At 38.5% G+C, this 20,205-nt stretch overlaps 1 protein-coding gene across 1 annotated transcript in view; it reads left to right on the top strand.

The window, feature by feature from the left end:
• Window positions 1-20,205, top strand: part of PTPRD (protein tyrosine phosphatase receptor type D) — a 325,556-nt gene that overhangs the window by 251,455 nt on the left and 53,896 nt on the right. Inside the window, exon 28 of the mRNA XM_044920761.1 lies at window positions 8,322-8,497. Coding sequence (XP_044776696.1) covers window positions 8,322-8,497 — 176 coding nt within the window. The remainder of the gene's footprint in view (window positions 1-8,321; window positions 8,498-20,205) is intronic.

Genomic DNA, 20,205 nt, shown 5'->3' with positions numbered 1-20,205 from the left:
TGAGATGGGCAATTTAGCACCTTTCAAATGAGAAAGTGACTCATAGGAAATCAATGCCCCTAAGATAATTCATATTTTTTTTTTAAAGTAAAGAGAAGAAACTACTGGTATTCCCCTATATTGTTAATTCAGCTTTCACCACCACACCAGTGCTTCCCATTTAAGTAGCTCCTTAGCTTCTCTACTGCACTGTTCAGTGGCTACTGATTCGTTTCACACAGCTGTCGGCACGTGATAATGTAGTCTTCCATTCACATCATTCCCATGCTGTGAGTTAACTGTTTTTTTTTTTCTAGAATCACCTGATATTTTTTCAATAAGTAAAAACAAAACTAACAAAAACACAGGGAAATAAGTTAATACAATCTCCCTAACATTTTCTAATAAAATGTGAATTATATTATTGTAAATATAAATGTTTTATATGTAACTCTAACATCAAAGAATTTAAATTATTTTCCCCAGCAACAAATCCCTTTAATAGCTGCCATGTGTTATTTCTCACACCAGTTCCATAAATATAATTCTTTTTCCTTCCTCTTGGTTCTTGTACTTTCTCAGTCTCTCCCTCCCTCAAACTCTAATGACTAATTTGTGGGCACCTGGTGTTTGTTTTATTTTGCTCTTGATATTCTATTTAAATTAGTGAAGGAATTTTTTTAGACTCTTTGCCCCATCTAAGAAAAAAACTAAAACATGTCTAAATCTCTTCCAACTATTGGTTGAGTTTATTTTCTTCACATTGCTCTGAACATCAATCATTGATTTAGCAGTTTTGTTTTTTTAACATTTCCAGTTCACTTTTCAAGTTAATTGTTTACAGGCATGACAAAGTTTAATCCTCTTATTTCAGGTGGTCTTTTTATCTTACTTTTTAAATGAAAGTATTTCTTTTTGAGGAGCAGGGCACAGTCAAATTTTTATAGCTTAATTTGTCTTAAATAGAGAGCTAGAGAGGACTTAGCCTTTGGAAACTTGAAAATTCACAAGGTGCTCACAGCCTGCCTAAAGACTAATTACAGCTATTTAAATGACATCTTCCTCTTGCATGTAGCCAAGCAAGTGGTGTGGAGATCAGTTATTCCCCAGGTCCTACCTCAGCCTGTACTTGCGGTGCTTCTTATCTGGAAAAGAGAAAAAAAAAAATTGAGGGATGGCTAGCTGTGTTGGTTTTCTTTACTCTGTTTCCAGGAAGCCAATCAAAAAGTAAATCAAAAAGTCCATGAGTTTATTTTTATCTCCATTGTCTTTAGTTACTGGGAATTTTTTTTTTCATTTTTATGGTACAGCTCTGAAGGTTATGCTAATGAATCTACACTTCATTGCTCAGGCTGTAGAGAAACCTACATCATCTGTGTTGTGGCTCTGTTGTTAAAATATAATCACAGGTTGTATATCGCTGGGAAGTCATAAAATAATTATTTTTGTCCTCTCCATTTTTTAAATAAAAAATGGAAAGGGGCCTTCCAGATGTGGAATAACTTTTCATCAGTAGAGTATTTAGGAATGAGTAGTCTATTTCATTACTGTTTATTACACTGACCATAACAATAACTGATATCCACTGGTATTTTAGAAGTTTCAAATGCATTCACTCATTAAATTCTCATAGGGGTGTTGGGTTAGAACATTGAAAATGCTGCTCATATTTTAGGATCTGTGAGGAGACTGGGGCTCTGCGAGTTTCCTACAGACAGAACTCCTTTCACCATATTCCGTCTTTGATTCAGACTAGCTCACTGTTGAATAAAGCCCTATAATAATGTCATCCTTATTAATATAGGCATAGTAGACCAAAACTCTGTGATGCTGTACTGGCCCAAGCTTTGCTTCATTCCAAAGCAGAGTGTTCCCTAACCAGAAATGAGTCCCCTCCATCACAGGTGCTGATAATTCCCAACATGTATAGCTAACCTTGAAATGCATTCAATGACAGTTCAATCACCCACATCCTCCTCTGCAACTACTCTTATAACGCAGCCTCTTCAGCATCAGCAGTGCTGAGGAATAGAAAACCAAGGGGAAGAGGACTCAGAACCTTGAGAGGACAGAGCCTGGCTTCACAAACTCTCTGAAAATTACCCATTCCCCCATTAACTCATTGTCATGATGAGCCCACAGAACAAGGCATGCTTGTAAAATAATTGTCCTCTGTACCATGGAAACATGGAAGGCAGTTTGCTAATGTGTGGTACCTCTGGGGACGCCAAGTCAGATAATACCCTGTACTTTTGCAAGAAGCTTTTGCTTTTCTCTGCTGTGTTGCCAACAGAATCCTTCATTTTGCTAGTTCTGATGTGGCTGTGGGTGGCTGTCATGGTACAAGTGAAGGCAAAACGAGGTCTGTGTCATTTGGAATTAAATAAATTTACTATAAATTACTATTGGATTTCGTTTTTCTATTTTCTCTCCTCTAGTTTTGCCAGTGTCAGCAATAAAGTTAACATTTTTTTCTGCATTGTGGGTTGTAAAAACTGTAATCTGGGTCTTAATCAATTCATTGTTGTTAGGGATGGTGTGTGGATGTGGATGTGTGTGTGTGTGTGTGTGTGTGTGTATTGAATTGGAGGAGACATTGTTTACTAAGTAAAAGGTAGCTTTTGTGCTCCATTGGGTCTTGAGTACTTCTATAAATAAACTGGTTGACCAGAAAGCATTTTTTTTTTTTTTTGGACACAGACTTCACTAAGGACTTGTATTGAAAAGAAATAAGAGTACCTGGGTTTTGGTACCATGCTGTGAGTCAAGACAGAGTCAGCCACTCAGCTGAAGATCCATCTCCAGCTCTGTGGTACAGCAGCAATATGTCCACTAGATTAGGGAAGGGATTCTGCCTTCCCTGAAATGCTGCCTCTTCTTCATTCTCACCTCCACAATCCAGGGCCAGCTTCTTTCCATGAATAGACCACCTACCAGTCTAGTCCCATGCCTTGTTTTAGAATTTGTTGCTTTTTACTCCACCACATTCTAATCAAGATTTGAAGTATCAGTCACACCAAAAAAATCTCATCTCTGCACATAAGAGGTAGAAGCAATAGGAATCAGCTTGAAAGAGCATCAGAGCCTGTTCCTGTGTAATCTGAGAGACAAAAAGCCTCTATCTTAAAATAACTTCACAGAGATTTCTGAATCCAAGAAGGTTAAGAATACCACAGAGAGACATCTTATTTTAGAACTCAAAAGGACTTGAGGGAATCAATTTGTCCAACATACTTTGTTTAGCAGATAAGCAATCAGAGGTCTGGACAAGTTGAACAACTCCCCAAATGTCAAAGAGCAAACTACCAGCAGCCCTAGATAGGAAGGAGTCCCAGGTTCCTGGCCAATTTCTCTCAATTTTTAGCAAGTGCTTAGTATTGTTTCAAGACTTTAAAAGGCACATTGTGACTTTTCCTACAGAATGGAGTGATACAGAAGTACTCATATACCCATTATAATTACTTAATTTCACATTAATAAAATAATTCTTTTATAATTATGAACACCCCTCAACAAGAGAAATATTTTCAAATCAAATTATCTCCTGACCGGAAAAATTGAGACCAAGGCAAGTTGGGTTTTTTGTTTGTTTGTTTGGGTTTTTGTTTTGTTTTGTTTTGTTTTTTTAAGGGGGGCAGAGAGAAAGAGAGAGAATCTTAAGCAGGTTCCATGGCCAGCACAGAGCCCGACCTAGGGCTCAATCTCACACCCCTGAAATCACAGCCTGAGTTGAAATCAAGAGTTGGATGCTTAACCAACTGAGCCACTGAGGCGTCCCTTGTTTTTTGCTTTGTTTTAATAGACCCATATGACCCAATTAGTCCTCCTCAAGTTAACAGGAAAAAAAATTATTTTAATCTAGTCAGGACAAAACAGCTCAGATAGTATATTCTTTCGCAGTTCAACATGCTTTCAAGGTTTTAAAGCATTCTTCAGCATGAATTATTTATTCATCATGAACATTCTTTCAGAGTAGCTTCATCTTTCCAAGGATTTCTCTCCTTCTGTTAATATTCAAACACATGTGGGACCAATGTCATGAAGCCTGTTCCATTAATCCTATGCTTAGGTGAAGAAAAATGGCATTGCCCTTGCATGTTGAATTCATGATACATTTCCAAAGCTTTGCAAAAAAATAAAAGAACAGCAGAGCCCAAAATCCATGCCTAGACTTACTTTCCACTGAAAGTTATAACCAGCAATTCCCAGCAAATGAAATGAGAGCCTAAAACTGTCCTAATTCTGTGTGAATAGCTGTTGCTGTGTCTTGCTATGCCTGCAGGACACAGAAGCACAGCTCTGCCAACCATTCACCTCATCACAATTATAGCTCCAAGTTTTCTTTGACCCAAACACAAAATCCGGTATAAAGCATGTAAGTAATATCTGTATGCACCACAAGAAAGAATAGTTCATTGCCTGATGAAACACACTATAACACGGGAAAGGGGCATATAGGTATAATATGAATTCAAGATCTAGCCTCATTTTTCTCACTTATAATATTAGAATGATAATTATGGGTCTTGGACCTGTTTACATGACTATTGGTAAGTGGAGAGTACACATGAAATAATACATGGGAAATCATGAAATTTACTTTTATAAAGGTAGTAAGCTGTTCTTGAACAAAGACATTAAGACCAACTGACTCCAAGAAAGAGTTCCTACAGCAGGGCCAGACCTAAGGTATTTGCTTATGATGAGCTAAAGGCAGATATCTTTCTTATGCTTCCATTGTTTTAATAAGCAACACCCACCAAAAAAAAAAAAAAAAAAAAGCAACAAACACCATTATTATCATAGTATTGGACAAAGGTCTCCTTGACTCCAAAAATTAAAAGCAATCAGCTAATTTATAGTAATTCTATATTCTTTCAGTACTGCATGTTAAGTTAGATTTCCATCCATCATAGCCCCAGAGGAATTCAATTAATTCTCACACACTTCTCTTGGATTAGTAGTGCACTCTGATTAGTGTTGCATTAGCAGATGCAAATCATCTTCTGGATAAGGCAGGGGATTATAAATTAAATAAACAAGTATGCATTACTTGGAGAAGGTCACCCCCAAAAAAGTGAAAGGATTTTGTAGATTCAGCCTCCCAGCAGAACATTGCAGTCACAAGCTACGGAAGAAACCTTTCATGGCACCAAAACACTTGGAAAGCCACCATGTTGTTTTTCTCACAAGATTGGCTAAAAAATTTTTCTAAATATGTCACACTGAAAACTGAGATCTCATCTACTTGAAACACACTTCTGTTCAACTTTAGTTTTCAATCTGGGGCTAATGTTTTTAAAAGGGCAAAGCACCACCCTTCCTAAAATCTTTTCTCATTCATCTTTCTACACAGCTTGTTGTTTGGGTTGTATGAAATACAGATACATTAGATCTTAGAGCTTCTATAGAACATAGTCATCTCTCACATCCCCATCTTGTAAAGGTTGTATGGGAGAAGACTTACTTGGAATGCCTTTTGGCCAGAGTATATTAAGGGATTTCCTGGAAGGAGGCGTTCATTCCAGGCACTACCTCCTTACAGATGAGTGTCAAAATAGAAAAGGAGCCTCAGCAATATTTTCAAGATGTAAACATTAGCCTAATAATTAACTCTACTAGGTATTGAATTTTTCCTTTTAACTTTCTTTTCAAAATATCAAATTCTTAAAGCATTTGGTGATACAGTACAGATCCCAAGTGCCTAGTATTTTTCAGGCAGATGTTTTGTATTTTTATCCCTGGGAAGTGCAAGCATTATTAAGTAGCATCCCACCCCCCTACCCCCACTAAAAAATAATAATTTATTATTCAAACTTAAGCAGTATGTCAAAAAACAATTCATTATGTAACCAATGATTAAAATTTACATAAGAATGTTGAGCTGGGCTGATTCCCTTCCTTTAGATGTGAGTCTCCTGTCCATCTCCTCTGTCCTCTGACACATTATTCAGATATAGTTGTTATCCTTGATAAGGAGGAAGAGGCACAATGCCTTGCTGATGCCTTTTCTGAGTCATTAACTCAGATTTCTCTATTTTCAACTTGCTTGGAAAAGCTTTTCTGTATATTGGTAGCTGATGGATGCCTTTAGCCAGAACCCTTTTTTTTTTTTTTTTATCAATTCTTTAATGTTGTTAACTGTTAAAATTTCTAAAGTGGGCTTTTCCTGTATTATAAAATAGGTTCATTGTTGGCTCAGAACCAAATCCTGTGGACATGAGGTTGTGTGTGCTTCCCAATGGCCATAACCTGAGGACTTTATTTAAACTCTCTTTTGAATCTACAGTAATTTGGTGTCTGGAGGAATAGAATCTTTATCAACAAAGAGCTGCCAGAACCCCAACTGCTTCTTGAGTAGCTATAATAGATGAATAATGTTACAACCAACCATGCATTTCAGTTTTTACTCAAAAAGCTTTTCACTAATGCTGGTGGTATTCCATATCCATGTGTTCATCTTGGAGCCCAGTAGTTCCCATCTGACTTTCATTATTTTTTTGAAAGGATCAGTTTTACAACTGGAATCAGAAAAGCAGTCAAAGTAATTGCAAGTGGCAATCAGTGAAATATAACAATTTTAGCTTGGGAACATATGTTCCATTATAAAGAAAATATTCTCTTTTTTTTCTCATAGCCCCAGGACTCATATTTTCCCAGGGCAAGAAGGGGCCATGTACAGGTTCTAGTGCTACCTCTCATATCTTGCCAGTATCCATGTAAAGTGCTTGTTCCCCTCCAGGGGTAGGCAACTCATTACATCCCAAGGAAATCTATTCCCTTTTTGATTCTGACAATTTGAAAATGCTTTATTAAATTGGAGATGAAATTCTTCTCTCTGTAGTTACATCATTCAGAATGGAAAAATTTGGATCCCAACAGAGTTAACCTAAACCTCTCTTCAGATCCTCACAGGCAGCTCTCATCCCAAACCCTTACATTTTCCTCTGCCAAGCTGTACTATGTATTCCTTTCTCATACAGAACAGCTTTGATTTTCTTAACCACTCTGGTCACTCTCCTTGGAAGAAGCTCAAATTTATCTATATTCCTCTTAAAGGTGTCACGCTGAATTAGACTTTCAATCAGAATATCAGCATCAAGTTCAAGCTCTGCTACTTACTAGATGTCAAAACTGGGGCAAATTTCTCTTTGTCCCTAGAGATAGCAAGGGTTAATAACAGACACCTGGTCTAGAGGTCAAAGCAGGCGATAACTGTGTTAACAAGTATATAATTACAATGTGTAATAAGTAACATAAAGTCAAGGGAATTCTGAGGTCCAGGAGTATCAAGGGCAGGCTTTCTGAGATATAGGCTGAGCGTTTTACAATGGGAAGGAGACACAGAGTGTGTTCTAAGGTGTGGGATGGCACTGAGGTAGGAGAGCAGTGTTTTCTACCAATGGAAGCTGGACCAGTGTCTAGAGTTTAGAAGGCAGGGAGGTGAATAGAATGAGATGTGTTTGGAAAAGTGTGGAGCTTTGTAAGTATTGTTGAGAGTTTGGATTTTATTGGAAGTAAAAGGGAAACCCATTGTTGGGTTTGAAGGAAAGAAGTTACAAAGTCTGAAATATTTTTTTAGAAATTGCTCTCATGCTAGATGAAGAGCAGACTGCAAAGGTCAAAAGTAGAGTGGGATAAGCAAATAAGAGGCCATCACGATAATCCAAGGGAAGGAACATGTGGTACAACAGTACTGTGAGGTTTAAACAAGAAGCAATCTCTGCAGAGTCTAAGACAGACATAGCAGACAGACTGACTATCATTAAACCAGACTCCACCAGTTAGAGCAAGTGCTTTCATCTCGATGCACCTCAGTTTTCTCCTTTGTTAAAGGAAGATCCTGACAGGATATATTTCATAGAGTTGTTGTAAGGATTAAATGAGTTTACAAATGAGTTCCCTATTAGCTAAATTTGTGAAGAATTTCTCACCGTTACACACGCTCCACCCTACACTGCGTTTTCAGATTCAGGCATTATTTTATTTCATTTTTGTCTGGCAACTGGAATAGCATGAGTGAGGAATGTGACCAGATAAATTTCTGTCCTCCTTTGCGTGCTGTATTTTACTGATGCAGTGGAGAAAATAGGGTGTGAGAAAAGTAGCACCCTATGGATAATCAGTTATATTTTTCTTTCTTTTGTATCTACCTTGTCATATTAAAGAGATCCAACACCTGGAACACCTATTTCTTTAATGCTTAAGACCCAAAATTTAATATATTGCGATTCCTCTAGCATACTGTGGAACAATAATATAACATTGCCCTCAGGCCAGATCCCAGGCTATTTCCTCTTGTGATAGGTTCACCTCATGGAATAACACTTCTTGTTTTACAGGCATCCCAGGAAGTGACTATGTGAATGCCAACTACATAGATGGCTATAGGAAACAAAACGCCTATATTGCAACACAGGGATCTCTCCCTGAAACATTTGGGGACTTTTGGAGAATGATATGGGAGCAACGGAGTGCAACGGTTGTCATGATGACAAAACTAGAAGAACGATCCAGGGTAAGAATATCTACCTTCTCCCTCTTCAGACCTTTCCTCAGGTAGTCCCTATGCTGCATATTTTATTCTTTTCGGAATCTACCCTTTCCTTAAGCTTTGACTTTCCAACAGGAACAAATTGTGAGTGGGCATCAACAACTCTGATAAAACCATTATTTAACACTGAGTCTTTCAAGAAGGAAATTCTCTCATTACAATGTGATTGCCAAAAAAAAAAATTATATAAATATATATATATACATACACATATATGTATATATATATATACTCAAAAAAGTAGACAGTTTGGTTAGAGAAAATAAATATTAGCTTGAACCTCTTTCAAAAACTCACATTGAACAAGAACACACAGAATTTGGGGGAGAATCCCACCAATATATACTTGTCAGTATTTTTAACTTTTTCTTTCTCATAATCTGCAGGGTAAGATCTAAAATTCTGTGAAAGAGGCTCTTATATAAATTATTCAGATTACCATAAATTAAGTTAATGCAGCCAGCAAAATGATGTGGGTTAATACACAGCTGAGAAAACATATAAATGTGTAGAGGACATTTTGCTACTTTAGCCTTCTCCAAAGTGAATAGATTTTAATCACAGAGTCATTGCTTGTTAAGGTCTAAGAAGGGGGTTTTATTCATCATATGGGTCCAAAATTATGGTGCATGGCACATTAGTTAAATGTTATTGATTTGCAAAACTAAAACATAATGGGTAAGCAGTGTGCCATATTCCCAAGTGAATATGCAAATATTGTAGCCATCTGATGAAAATCAGTCTTTAACCTTGAGAATTTAATGAAGGAGTCTCTGAAAAATCATTGAAGGCAGCACACACTCTCACTGAAGAGTAGGACATTCGGGCAGAGTTTGAAACCACTGGTGAGAGGTCTCTTTTACTGTGGTCACAGTAGTCTCAAAAAGATATTTAGAAGGAAGCCAAAGCCCAACTCCCCATTTTTTGTGGGACAGTTGAGTTTTTTAAATGGTCTCCTAAGCTCGATACATGGCAGTTTCTTTTAGCCCAGGTATGTAGATGAGGGAAGAGTTGAAGGCTGTGCAGGGAATTCATAAGGGGAAAGCTCAGACTCAGGAAAATATAAAAAGTCCCAGCCATTACTTTGAAGGTGGAAGTAAAGGATATGGTACACAACTGGTTCAGCAAACCCAAAAAGCAATCAAACCTCTTTATAACATGTGATTATATAGAAATACTGAAATACTGTCTGAAAAGAATTTAGATGAAACCTGTATGACTGTGAAGACAAATGTCATTGTCATTCTTTACATGAAAACCCCATTAAAAATATGTAAATGGATCCATTATTGATCTGTACTCAGGGTAACCCCCATATACCAAGTCCTGTAAAAATAACCTTCCACCCATCTGTTTCTGGGATATAACTCTTCATAATGCAGCATCTAACACATATTAGACACATTGATATTTCACAACAATCCTGTGAGATAAACACTACTATGATCTCCAGTTTACATATGAATCAACGAAGCCTAGAACATTCCAGAGGTCACTCAAGGTCATTCTGCTCTCAAGGTCAGAGTGAGGATTTGAAGACAGACAGTCTGGCCCCAGAACACATGTGCTTAACAATCAGGCCATATTGCCTGTTAACACTTCTGTGAAGCTGAGACAGCTGAACTATTCTATTACAGCGTGCATGTAAATCCAACCTACCCAGACTGCTCTGCCTGGAGAGACCGCTGGTAACAAGCAGCCATTTGCAAAAGCTGTTTTCAGTAAAGCACACATTTTATCTTGACACTGCAGGCCTTCATTAAACCGTGCACAGAAACTTGTTTTGAAATAACGCAATGAAATTCTGCCCCTTTTCTCCCTAATTGCTTCTAATAATAAAGTTAGTTCTAACTGGCCCCACTGCCATCACAACATCTGATGGTAATGAGCAGTTCTTGGCGGAAGGCATTGTGACTTAAATACCTACAGTTTATCTTTATGTTGCAGGCTACCTTTTTTTCCCCACCTCAGACAGAGGAACTTATTTTGAAGTTACTAAATGAACCTCTGTTTGCTCCCTTCATTAATTACTCTTTGCTCTTGCAAGTTAGCTTTCTCCGTTGTTAAATGGCCTAAGGAGGCCAATTAAAATGCTGTCTTGTGATTTTTATTCCGTGGTGGTTCAGTCTGTACCCAAACTTGTGATGACCTGCATAAGCCAATATTAAGGAGTCTCAACATCATCAATCTGAACATACAAATGAGCCCTGACCCACAAGGCCCCAAAGCCCTTCGTTCCCCAGTCGAGAATGCTTGAGAATAGATGACCAAATGCAACCGAGAAATCTAGCAAAGCACTGGTCCCCCAAATTATCTCACCTGCTCTTCCATCTTCTCCCTCACATCCTCCCACCTCGCTTTTTCCCTATCCAGCTGCTCTTTCACCTAAAGTCTAGGGAGAAAGGGAAAGGCGTTCCTAGATTCACAACTAAGAACTTGGATTGAGTTTCTCTAAATAGTGCTTAATTGTTACCGAAATATATAGCTTTATACTTTAGGAACTCTGTGGGTTATGTGGGCTGATCTGGGGACTCAGTGAATTTTCAGTTTCAAAACAGATGTTTGAACTAGTCTGGCTTTATTTAGGGACTGCTTGTAGTCTTCCCCATAAGGGGAGGTGGTCCAGGTGGTTGAAAGAAATCACCTCTCCAAGGGCTGAAGCCTGAAATTTCATTATTTGGAAGAAGGCTCAGATTCTTGAAATAATATTCAAACACACCCCCTTGGTATATAGAAAAATGAAGTGTGTGTGTGTGTGTGTGTGCATGTGTGTGTAAACTGTGTACTGCAGAATACTTGTATGCAGGAGTACATTTTGACTGGCAGTTTGGTGATGGGGGAGAGAGAAGAGGAAAGGGAAGAGAGGACAGATGATATTTCACAAGACTGCCTGGGGATACCACCATCAGAGAGAAGCGAATTATATGACACAGTCCTAAATAGATGCCTTGCAGTCAGATGTCTGGGTTTAGATCCCAGCTATAGTGCTTACTAGGTGTTTGACAGTGAACACATTACTGAGATGCCTAAAAGTCTCATTTGTCCTTTTTAAATTACATAGGATTATTGTGGGTATTAACCAAGGTAAGGAATCTCATCTGTTAGGGTTTGGTTGAGACAGAGAGCTGGGAGGATGTACCAGTACAACCTCAGTTTCCCCTAAAGCTGCTCTCAAATAATTCAGTTTTTGTTCCCAAATGCAATGCGTTGGTTTCTCTGTGGCTGACAGTGAACCCTGACCAGCCTCATAGAGTCACTGCTCATGATGAATTTTGCCCACTGTTCCCAGTCTAACACCCATGTACTGTGACCAAACAGAGCTCACAACATGGGCTTCTTTTGCACTTGCCTTCCCCAGGACAGAATCTCCAGAATCGAGACACTGATGCAGGGAATTGTTAATCAGTCTGCACATTGATCACAAGGACATTCTGACTGCAGCTTCCACTGCAACCATATCTTGCAGAAATAGAATATGAAAATAGTAATATGAACATGAATTACATGTAGTAATAATTGTCACTAAAGATAATATATTCTTGATACCACGTTTACTTTTGATTCAGTTTTGCATTACCCCTCCCCATTCTCTTACTTACTTGACGGTGCTAGGGAATTGCCCCCTTAGTACCTATGTCCTGTGTTTTCTAGCTTTGTGCTTTGCCTCTCACTCAGGCCTTTGGATGATAAAGCAGCAGTGCTTAAACCTTTGCCAAGTTAGAACAGCTCACTCACACAAAAGGCTCTTGGGTTCATTAGCATGTATTAGAAGTTTCACTAGCCTTTTGTTAAAAGCTGACCATTCTTAGCATTTCCTTTGCTAAAGAAGCCCTTCCAAGTGTGATGACTTAGGACTCAAATTGGTCTTTTGGAAATTTAAGTTCTTTGATTTCAAACACTCCCCCTCAAATGTGGCCTTACAAGAATTCCAAACTTAACTGAGAAGACTGTTTACATAGTGTGTGAATTCAGCTATCAAAACCTGAAGAGAGAATGTGTACATTGAATATTTTCTGAGTCTCATTTGGACAAATAAAGAAACAAAACAAAATATAAGGCTATAAACTAGAGACTTCGAAAGTAAAGTACGATTGCTGCCTGAAAACACACAGATCAATTTAAAGAATTGTAGAATGTGCTGTGTGACATGAGATACTGTTAGTGGGTCTTATTCTACAATTTCCATCTTTTTTGCCAAATCCTCTCAAGTTCTGCATAGTTCATTGATTCTGTAGCGAGTCATTCCCTTGTGCCCTAGAATGTGGTCTCTAATTGTTTCCATGTTTCATAACATGCCAGTAAGCACATGAATTGGTTTGGGCAACCACATGGAGGGAAGAAAATTTTCAGAAAAAATGAAGCACTGGTAGGAGAGTAAATGTATACAGCTGGGATTTCCACTCCAAGGGTGTTATTTGTGGGCAAGTAAGACACATGATTGGCAGCCTCGTTTGAACCATTGGAGGCTCCAAGGTAGGATTTGCCATGGTGACTCCTGGCCCAGGAACCTCTATTATTTAGTGGGCGATTGTCTTTTTCTTTCCTCCCCTTCATCTGTTTGTTTTTGGCTGTTCCTCTTCTACTTTGTTTCCCATCCTAAGGAATACAAGACAGAGGGAATGTGTAATCCTCATGCTTAATAAATTCTTCGACAGCCTTGATTAGAGTTACAAGCTGAAACAGCTTAACCAAGGTTAAGGGATAGCTGACTTTGTTTTGTCCTCACCAGCTTGCCCTTACTCACTGCCCATGGTTGACGCTCACTGATGCTTCTGTTGTCTTGCAGGCTTTCTAATGGGAGTTGAATCACTTAAGGTGCTATTATTGTGGTATTGTGCTATGATTAGTGCTATAAGTGTTGAGGATAAGGAGTGAAATTTTGACCCTCAACAAAAGGGACATGATTTGAACTGCCATTCAGTGTGGGCCACATTGACTGGCGGGGTATAAGCATAGGGTTAGAAGTGAGGAATTCTACACTTGGTTTCCAGACCACCTAAATCCCATTTTCTGTTCCCAAACAGAAAATTATGCAACTCAGTTGATGGTATCCATTGCTAGAGCAGGTCAAATGTTTTGTACATCATGACTTTAGTTTACCTTAGGTCATAGCAGGGGGAATTCCCTGTTCCACTGAATTTTGTTGTTTGTGCTGATGAATGGAGGATAGATGCTGTCAAGGCCTAAGGGACTGGGCTGGTGTTAACAACATTGTATTAATAATTTAGGGAATAAGAATACAGAGACTTGACATTTGATGGGTGGAGCACTTCTGACCTAATGATCACTCCCTCCACCTCCGATGTCCTCCCCTGTCCATGAACGTCTCCTTAGTATATTTCCCCCAGTACAGAGGGAAGGTGAGACACGTTCACATCTGGTTCTATGGCCAAGAGGACAATTCTAGGCAAAGATATTCTGATCAAATGTTTTCTTGTTTTCCTGTAAAACACATCTTGAGATTCTTTTCATATTGTGAGGTCCTTTTGGGTTAGAAGTTGGCAGAATCCTGTTGAAGATTATAAATGGCAATGTTATTGTTTTCATTGTCATTATCGGTTTTGGAAGGCCCAGCCTTGGCCAGCGGCAGACTAATTCTTGGCCTCTCTGGTTTGTCAAGGTTCGGTAAGTTTAGTGGAGAGCAAATGCTTTCCAAATGCCAGGTCTGTGTCCTTTTCCAAATAGAACTGGAAGCGCCGAAGGCCTTAAACATTTAATTTCTCAAACTGCAGCCTAAAGTACTGCCTATCTAGGGCAACAGAAACTGCTTTTTCCTTAAGCAACTGTAGAAACGGCAGCACAAACATTGTCTTTGGAGTCTGCATGATGTATGGGATTGTTTTTGAAAAGTGGTGGATACTTAATGTAAATAGGACACTGGCAACAAAAAGAATGATGCTCATATTGGCAACCTAAAAGATGTTTGGGTCCTTATCTAGCAAGTTCCACACTCTTGGTTTTCTCTTGTCAACAGACACAATGTCAGATAAAAGAGAAAGAATCCCACCAATTTCTTACTGTTTGCTAGTTTCTCAGATTTTCTACCTTCTTTCCCCCACCCTCATCTCCTCAATTTAGAAGGGCAGCCTACCAATTCTGGCCCCAAACAAACATTCCTATGAAAGTGAATGAGAGGCATCCTGGCCTAGGAAAGAGCTGGGCTGGGAGGAAGAGATGCAGTTTTGCTCTTGGCAACTTTGTGCAAAGCCCCTCTCGTTGTCCACATTCATGTTTGTAGCACTCCCAGGCTGGTGAGGTCACTTCTAAAATTTACGAAGTGTGGATCAGTCTCTGTTTCAGGCAAAGCTGAGGCTCAGTTTGTATGCACCAGTATAACCGTACTAGTTGTTAAAGTGCTAAAATGTATTGAACTACCGGTGTACAGAAACTATCTTCTCATTGAAACTTTAAGTCATCTAATATACTGCTCAGTAACAGCAACACAGGAGTGTTGCTGGGCCACAGGCAACCACTGAGCAAATCCAGGCAGACACCGAGGTGCCCACAGGGCTATGTAGGGCACCCAGCCGCTGCCAGCTGTGATTGGGGCCAAGGTGCGAAATCCAAGGACCACAGCTATGTGGAAAGAGCTGACATTCAAGTGCCGCCTTGCCAGGACAAAGAGGTACTTCATGGAGCTTTCTCGGGTTACAACAAAGTGCCAGAAACTTGAGATGTAACGACTATCAATTTAATGGGGGATGTCATTAGAAAAGTGTAGTGTATGTCCCTATATGAACTTCTGGTGGGCACATTATCCTAGTCTGTTGCCATAGCCTGGGTGGCTTATGAACAACAGAAATCTACTTCTCACAATTCTGGAAACTGGGAAGTGTAAGATCAAGAAGCCGACAGATTTGGTATCCTGAGGATCCACTTCCTGGTTCTTCCTTTTGTATCCCCACATGGTAGAAGGAGGGAGAGAGCTCTCTGGAGTTTGTTGTAAGGCATGAAGCCTATTCAGGAGGACTGCACCCTAGACCTAATCAACTCCCAAAGGCCAGCTCCTCATACCATCACACTGGGGATTAAATTTCCACTTATAAATTTGGTGGAGGGGGACACAAAATTTTAGTCTATAGCACACATCAAACAAAAGGAAATACCAATTTTTTGAAGTGTTCAAATGGTTCAATGAGGTGATAAGCAGTTTTATAATGAATAATTTTGTTTATTTAGAGAATAATGTTTTTCAACTTTCTGGTTTTATTTATGAAAAGCTATTACTGCATTGGGAGTCAAATGCTTTAATATTGCTCTCATTTCAGGTATTCCATTGTACTTGATCTCCACTATGTAGTGGTCAACAAAGAGAAAATGAAGAGGGGAAATACACAAACCAGACTACCCTTCTGCCATTCGAAAATAGATGTGGCCAAATGTTAGTTGAGTGAAAAGAATGACATTATCGCTGAAAGACAATAGAATCATTGAGATGATCTCCATACTTATTTTTGAATAATCAAGCTGGTCTTTGAAACTGCCAACCTATAGGGGCGCCTGGGTGGCTCAGTCGTTAAGCGTCTGCCTTCGGCTCAGGTCATGATCCCAGGGTCCTGGGATCGAGCCCCGCATCGGGCTCCCTGCTCCGCGGGAAGCCTGCTTCTCTCTCTCTCCCACTCCCCCTGCTTGTGTTCCCTCTCTCGCTGTGTCTCTCTCTGTCAAATAAATAAATAAAATCTTTAAAACTGCCAACCTATAGAAACAAACAGTTCAGCATATAATTTATCCATCCACTAAAATATATTCTAATAATTTTCTGAAACTTCCTTTTATTATGTTCTCCCTTATTAAATGTGCATTGATGAGTGTATATTAACATTCCCGTAGTCCCAATACCAACTTTGACTAGTATTATCTAATGTTAGCATACTTTCTATTCACTCCTTATAAAAGGTTCTTCTGACCAAACGTAGTAGATACTAATTTCCAGTTACTTTCAGCAACAGGTATGCTTTCCCATCTATCATTTATTGTTTATTCTAAGTCCTTCTTTGGATAAATTATCTGGCCCTAGGCAAGCTTTTCAAAGTACCATATAGCAAGTGCATTTTGCATCAGTGATGCTGGGACCCTTTGAAGGTATTGGTTTATTAGATTTAGAATTCTTTTTTTTTTTTTCTTAAGATTTTATTTATTTATTTGAGAGAGAGAGACAGAGATTGCAACAGAGATCACGAGCAAGTGGGGAGGAGAGGGAGAAGCAGGCTCCCCGCTGAGCAGGGAGCCTGACGCAGGGCTCAATCCCAGGACCCTGGGATTATGACCTGAGCCAAAGGCAGCCACTAACCGACGGAGCCACCCAGACGCCCCATACTTTGGAATTCTGATGCTTCACCATGCTGCTGTGATGCTCAATGAGTCTTTGTTAAATTGAAATGAGAAGGTTTTGCTTTCAGGAAGTTTTGGGCAATTTAAAAATAAGTCAATGCAGACCACAGTATAGTTGATTATAAAGTTGGCTTCCAGTTGTTGAATATCTGCGATATGCCAGGCACTTCCAAGATAAGCCATTTGGAAGTAAATCTAGAACTAGAAAGAAAGCATTTCTCCGAAGCACAGTCAGCAGACCTACTGGATAAATCCTACATGATATTTCCAATGACAAGTTTTATCATTCCATCAATTTGCTTTTAATAGGTTGCCATGAAAGAAGGGATATAAATTAATTCCATAGCATACATTTAGTGATGGTCAGCTTGTTTTTTCCATAATTATGAAGAAATTAAGCTACCATATAAGGGTAGTCACTTTGTAATAATAAAAATAAGTATCTCCCCCAAATTTGGCCAGAAATCTGAACTGTCTTATTTAGGTTAGGCCTCAAATTGAGTTACTGGGTAGGGTTTCTAAACCACAGCCTGGGTATCATGTTCTGGTTCTCTCCTTTACCCCCTCGGACACTAAAACATTCTCTTCTCACATCTGACTAGGACCCAGGTAGAGTAAGGGAGTTATTTGGAAATCTCACAATTATGTATTTGAAGAACCAGCAGATGAAAGCATACCTCTGTATCTAGTCAGTAAAGCTGATGGATTCGGGGCAGGACTGCATCTCATTTCACTTTGGTGTCCTCACAGTTTCTAAGACTTAGCAACTCCTAAATACATATCCATGGGGATTAATAACATGTTTCTTTTGTTCACACTTAAAATGATTATGTTTTTTAGAACAACAATCATAAAAAATTGGGAACATAGTCTGAGATTTAATAATAGCTGTTGCCTATTGAATGCCTATTGGGTTTAGAGATTCAGGTGCATGGTTTTTGAGCCTTATGATAGCCCTGTCATGCTGGAGATAATTGTACCCATTTAACAGATGAGGCTGCTGGATTTTGGTCCTAAAAATAGAGAAGCAGTTTCCCAGCCATCCAGTTAGACTGCCCAACCTTCTATGCATCAGTCCTGAAGATGTAGTCAGTCACTTCAGAATCAAAGAGGAAAAGGCAAGCATCAGTATTTGTGTTCAGGAGCTGCTGCCTTCTAGTTCTTAGATGCTCAGAGGGGAGCCTCCTACACTGGTCTCTGTGCACAAAGCCTAAAAGTGGTAACTCTCTCTAGAAATATCTTCTGAGATTTTCTCCCAGGGGAAAAGAAGAAAAGGTGGAGGGAGGGGCTATTGTCCAAGTAAAAACATTTTTATGCAGTAATTTACATATATGGGATAACAAGAATACATGCCAGAAAAAGATCAACATAAAATGAAATGCAAAAAAGCTGTTTTCCTTCAAATGAAGCAAGTTCATTTGCATTGGATAATTAGAAAAAAAAAAATTTCTAACTGTTCTCCTGTGCCCTTGTTCTCACTCACTATACTTCCCAGTTGCTTTCTAATGTTGAAATCAGAAATTGTTTGTTTAGTATATGGCTAAAAATGAAGGACTTAGAAGAATGGCAGTAAATCTGAGCCCTTAAATGTAGCCCTTAGAAAGCAGATGAAAGCGTGCGGGCTACTCAGAGAATGAGAGAGAGAAGAGTGTGCACAGGTACTTACTAATGAAGGGAAGAGTGGATTTCTATAGCTGTTCCGAGAAGCCTGTGGAAAGCTTCTAATCCTGCTGCTGAGACCGTATATGTGCATGTGTACATACATTAAAATACTTATTTTTTCATAAACTCCCTTTGTGAAATATTCCTTGAGAGAAAACAACAATGTTTAAATATATTTGCTTGAAAAAATTGCTTCCAGTTTTTTGCTGTTGAGTTTGAAACGTTTTAGAGCAGGGTTTTTGTCTGAGTTGGTTTTTTTTGGTGGTTTTTGTTTTTTATTTTTTTCATAAAGAGTAAGATTCAAGTATGTTATTTCAACTGAGTACAAAAGCTTTCTTTTCTTCTTCTTTTAGCTAAAAATGTTCACAACATTCACTCCTTAAAGTAATGTTTTCCAGTATTCTTTTTTCCTAAAGGAGTCAGAATATAAGTCAATAATAGTTGTAGTTTTAAACTTAATACTTGAAGTATGAGAATAATTATTCTCTTACTTCAGTAACTTCAGTTTTTGCTATGTCTTGGAGTGGAGTTGTTGATGGAAAGTCACTAAATAATGAAACAACTTTTCCAGAGGTCACATAAAAGCTGGCTTATGGTCCTTTTCTTCATTTCCTTTGTCTTATCTCACCAAAAGGTCTGATGATAATCAATTTCCAGCTTTGAAATATAATTGCATTGAATTTGGTTCAGTGCATCGTACTGACCTTATAGATCATTTCATTGCATTAACCTGCTGCTTTTGTGTCTGTCATAGCAATATTTGTCCTTATGGGATTTGATCTGTTGATCTTTATTTGAAAGGGTTGCCATCCAGCTGAAACTGTTAAATAATGAGTTGAGTTTCTCTCTTCATTTTTTAACTCAACACATTGCTGTCATCCTCTCAAATGTTGCAGTAAGAGGTCTCCAAAGTTACTTTTGTCCTTTGCAGCGAGACATCAACTTGACATCTATTTTATGGTTTAAATCAGAGCCTTTGGCATAATTTTTGTGATTTTCTTTCAATCTGAATCATGGCTACTTAAGTCGTGTTGGCTGTGTTCAGGTGGTATCCTCTGCTAATTCCACCCACATACAACTTAGGTTTTAATGGATGGTTAGAGAACATAAGAGGTACTCAGTCAGGGTCATGCTATATCAATATTCTCCTTAGAGAATTATCTTCCCCTTGTGTTACTGTTCTTTAAGTAGATCATATCATAGAAATATAAACATAGAAGAACCTGTTATGCATCTAGAAAACATGTAAGTATGTTTAAAAATCCAATTAAGACACAAATTGCCCATCTTTCTTGAACCACTCTTGTTTGTTTTTTATAAAATAGGTGTTTATGTGGTTTCACCATTGAAATAAAGGCATGAGAGTCAAACCGTGTAAATTCAACCTCCACTTTACTGTATAACTGTACATTAAAGTGGTTTTCTCCTTTTTGTTGTCTAGGAAATTAGATAGAGAATAAAACCTCTGCCTTTTCAGAAGGCCCATGATCTAGATAGAAAGAGCCTGAGTCCTTTGAAGAGCAGGTGCTACATCTGTGAAAGAGAAAATTACAATATTATTCACAGAATGCTACTAATATTTATATTCAACATAAAAGCAAATAATTATCTAGCAATTCTATTCACTGGACCAAAAAATTCTAGTGTCTATGATAATAATGCCTCATTGCTTTTGTTTA

This window comes from Neomonachus schauinslandi, chromosome 13 (genome assembly GCF_002201575.2).
Source record: "Neomonachus schauinslandi chromosome 13, ASM220157v2, whole genome shotgun sequence".
Classification (NCBI taxonomy): Eukaryota; Metazoa; Chordata; class Mammalia; order Carnivora; family Phocidae; genus Neomonachus; species Neomonachus schauinslandi.
The sequence above is the reverse complement of the archived record's forward strand: the minus strand, read 5'-3'. Positions and strand labels throughout refer to the sequence as shown.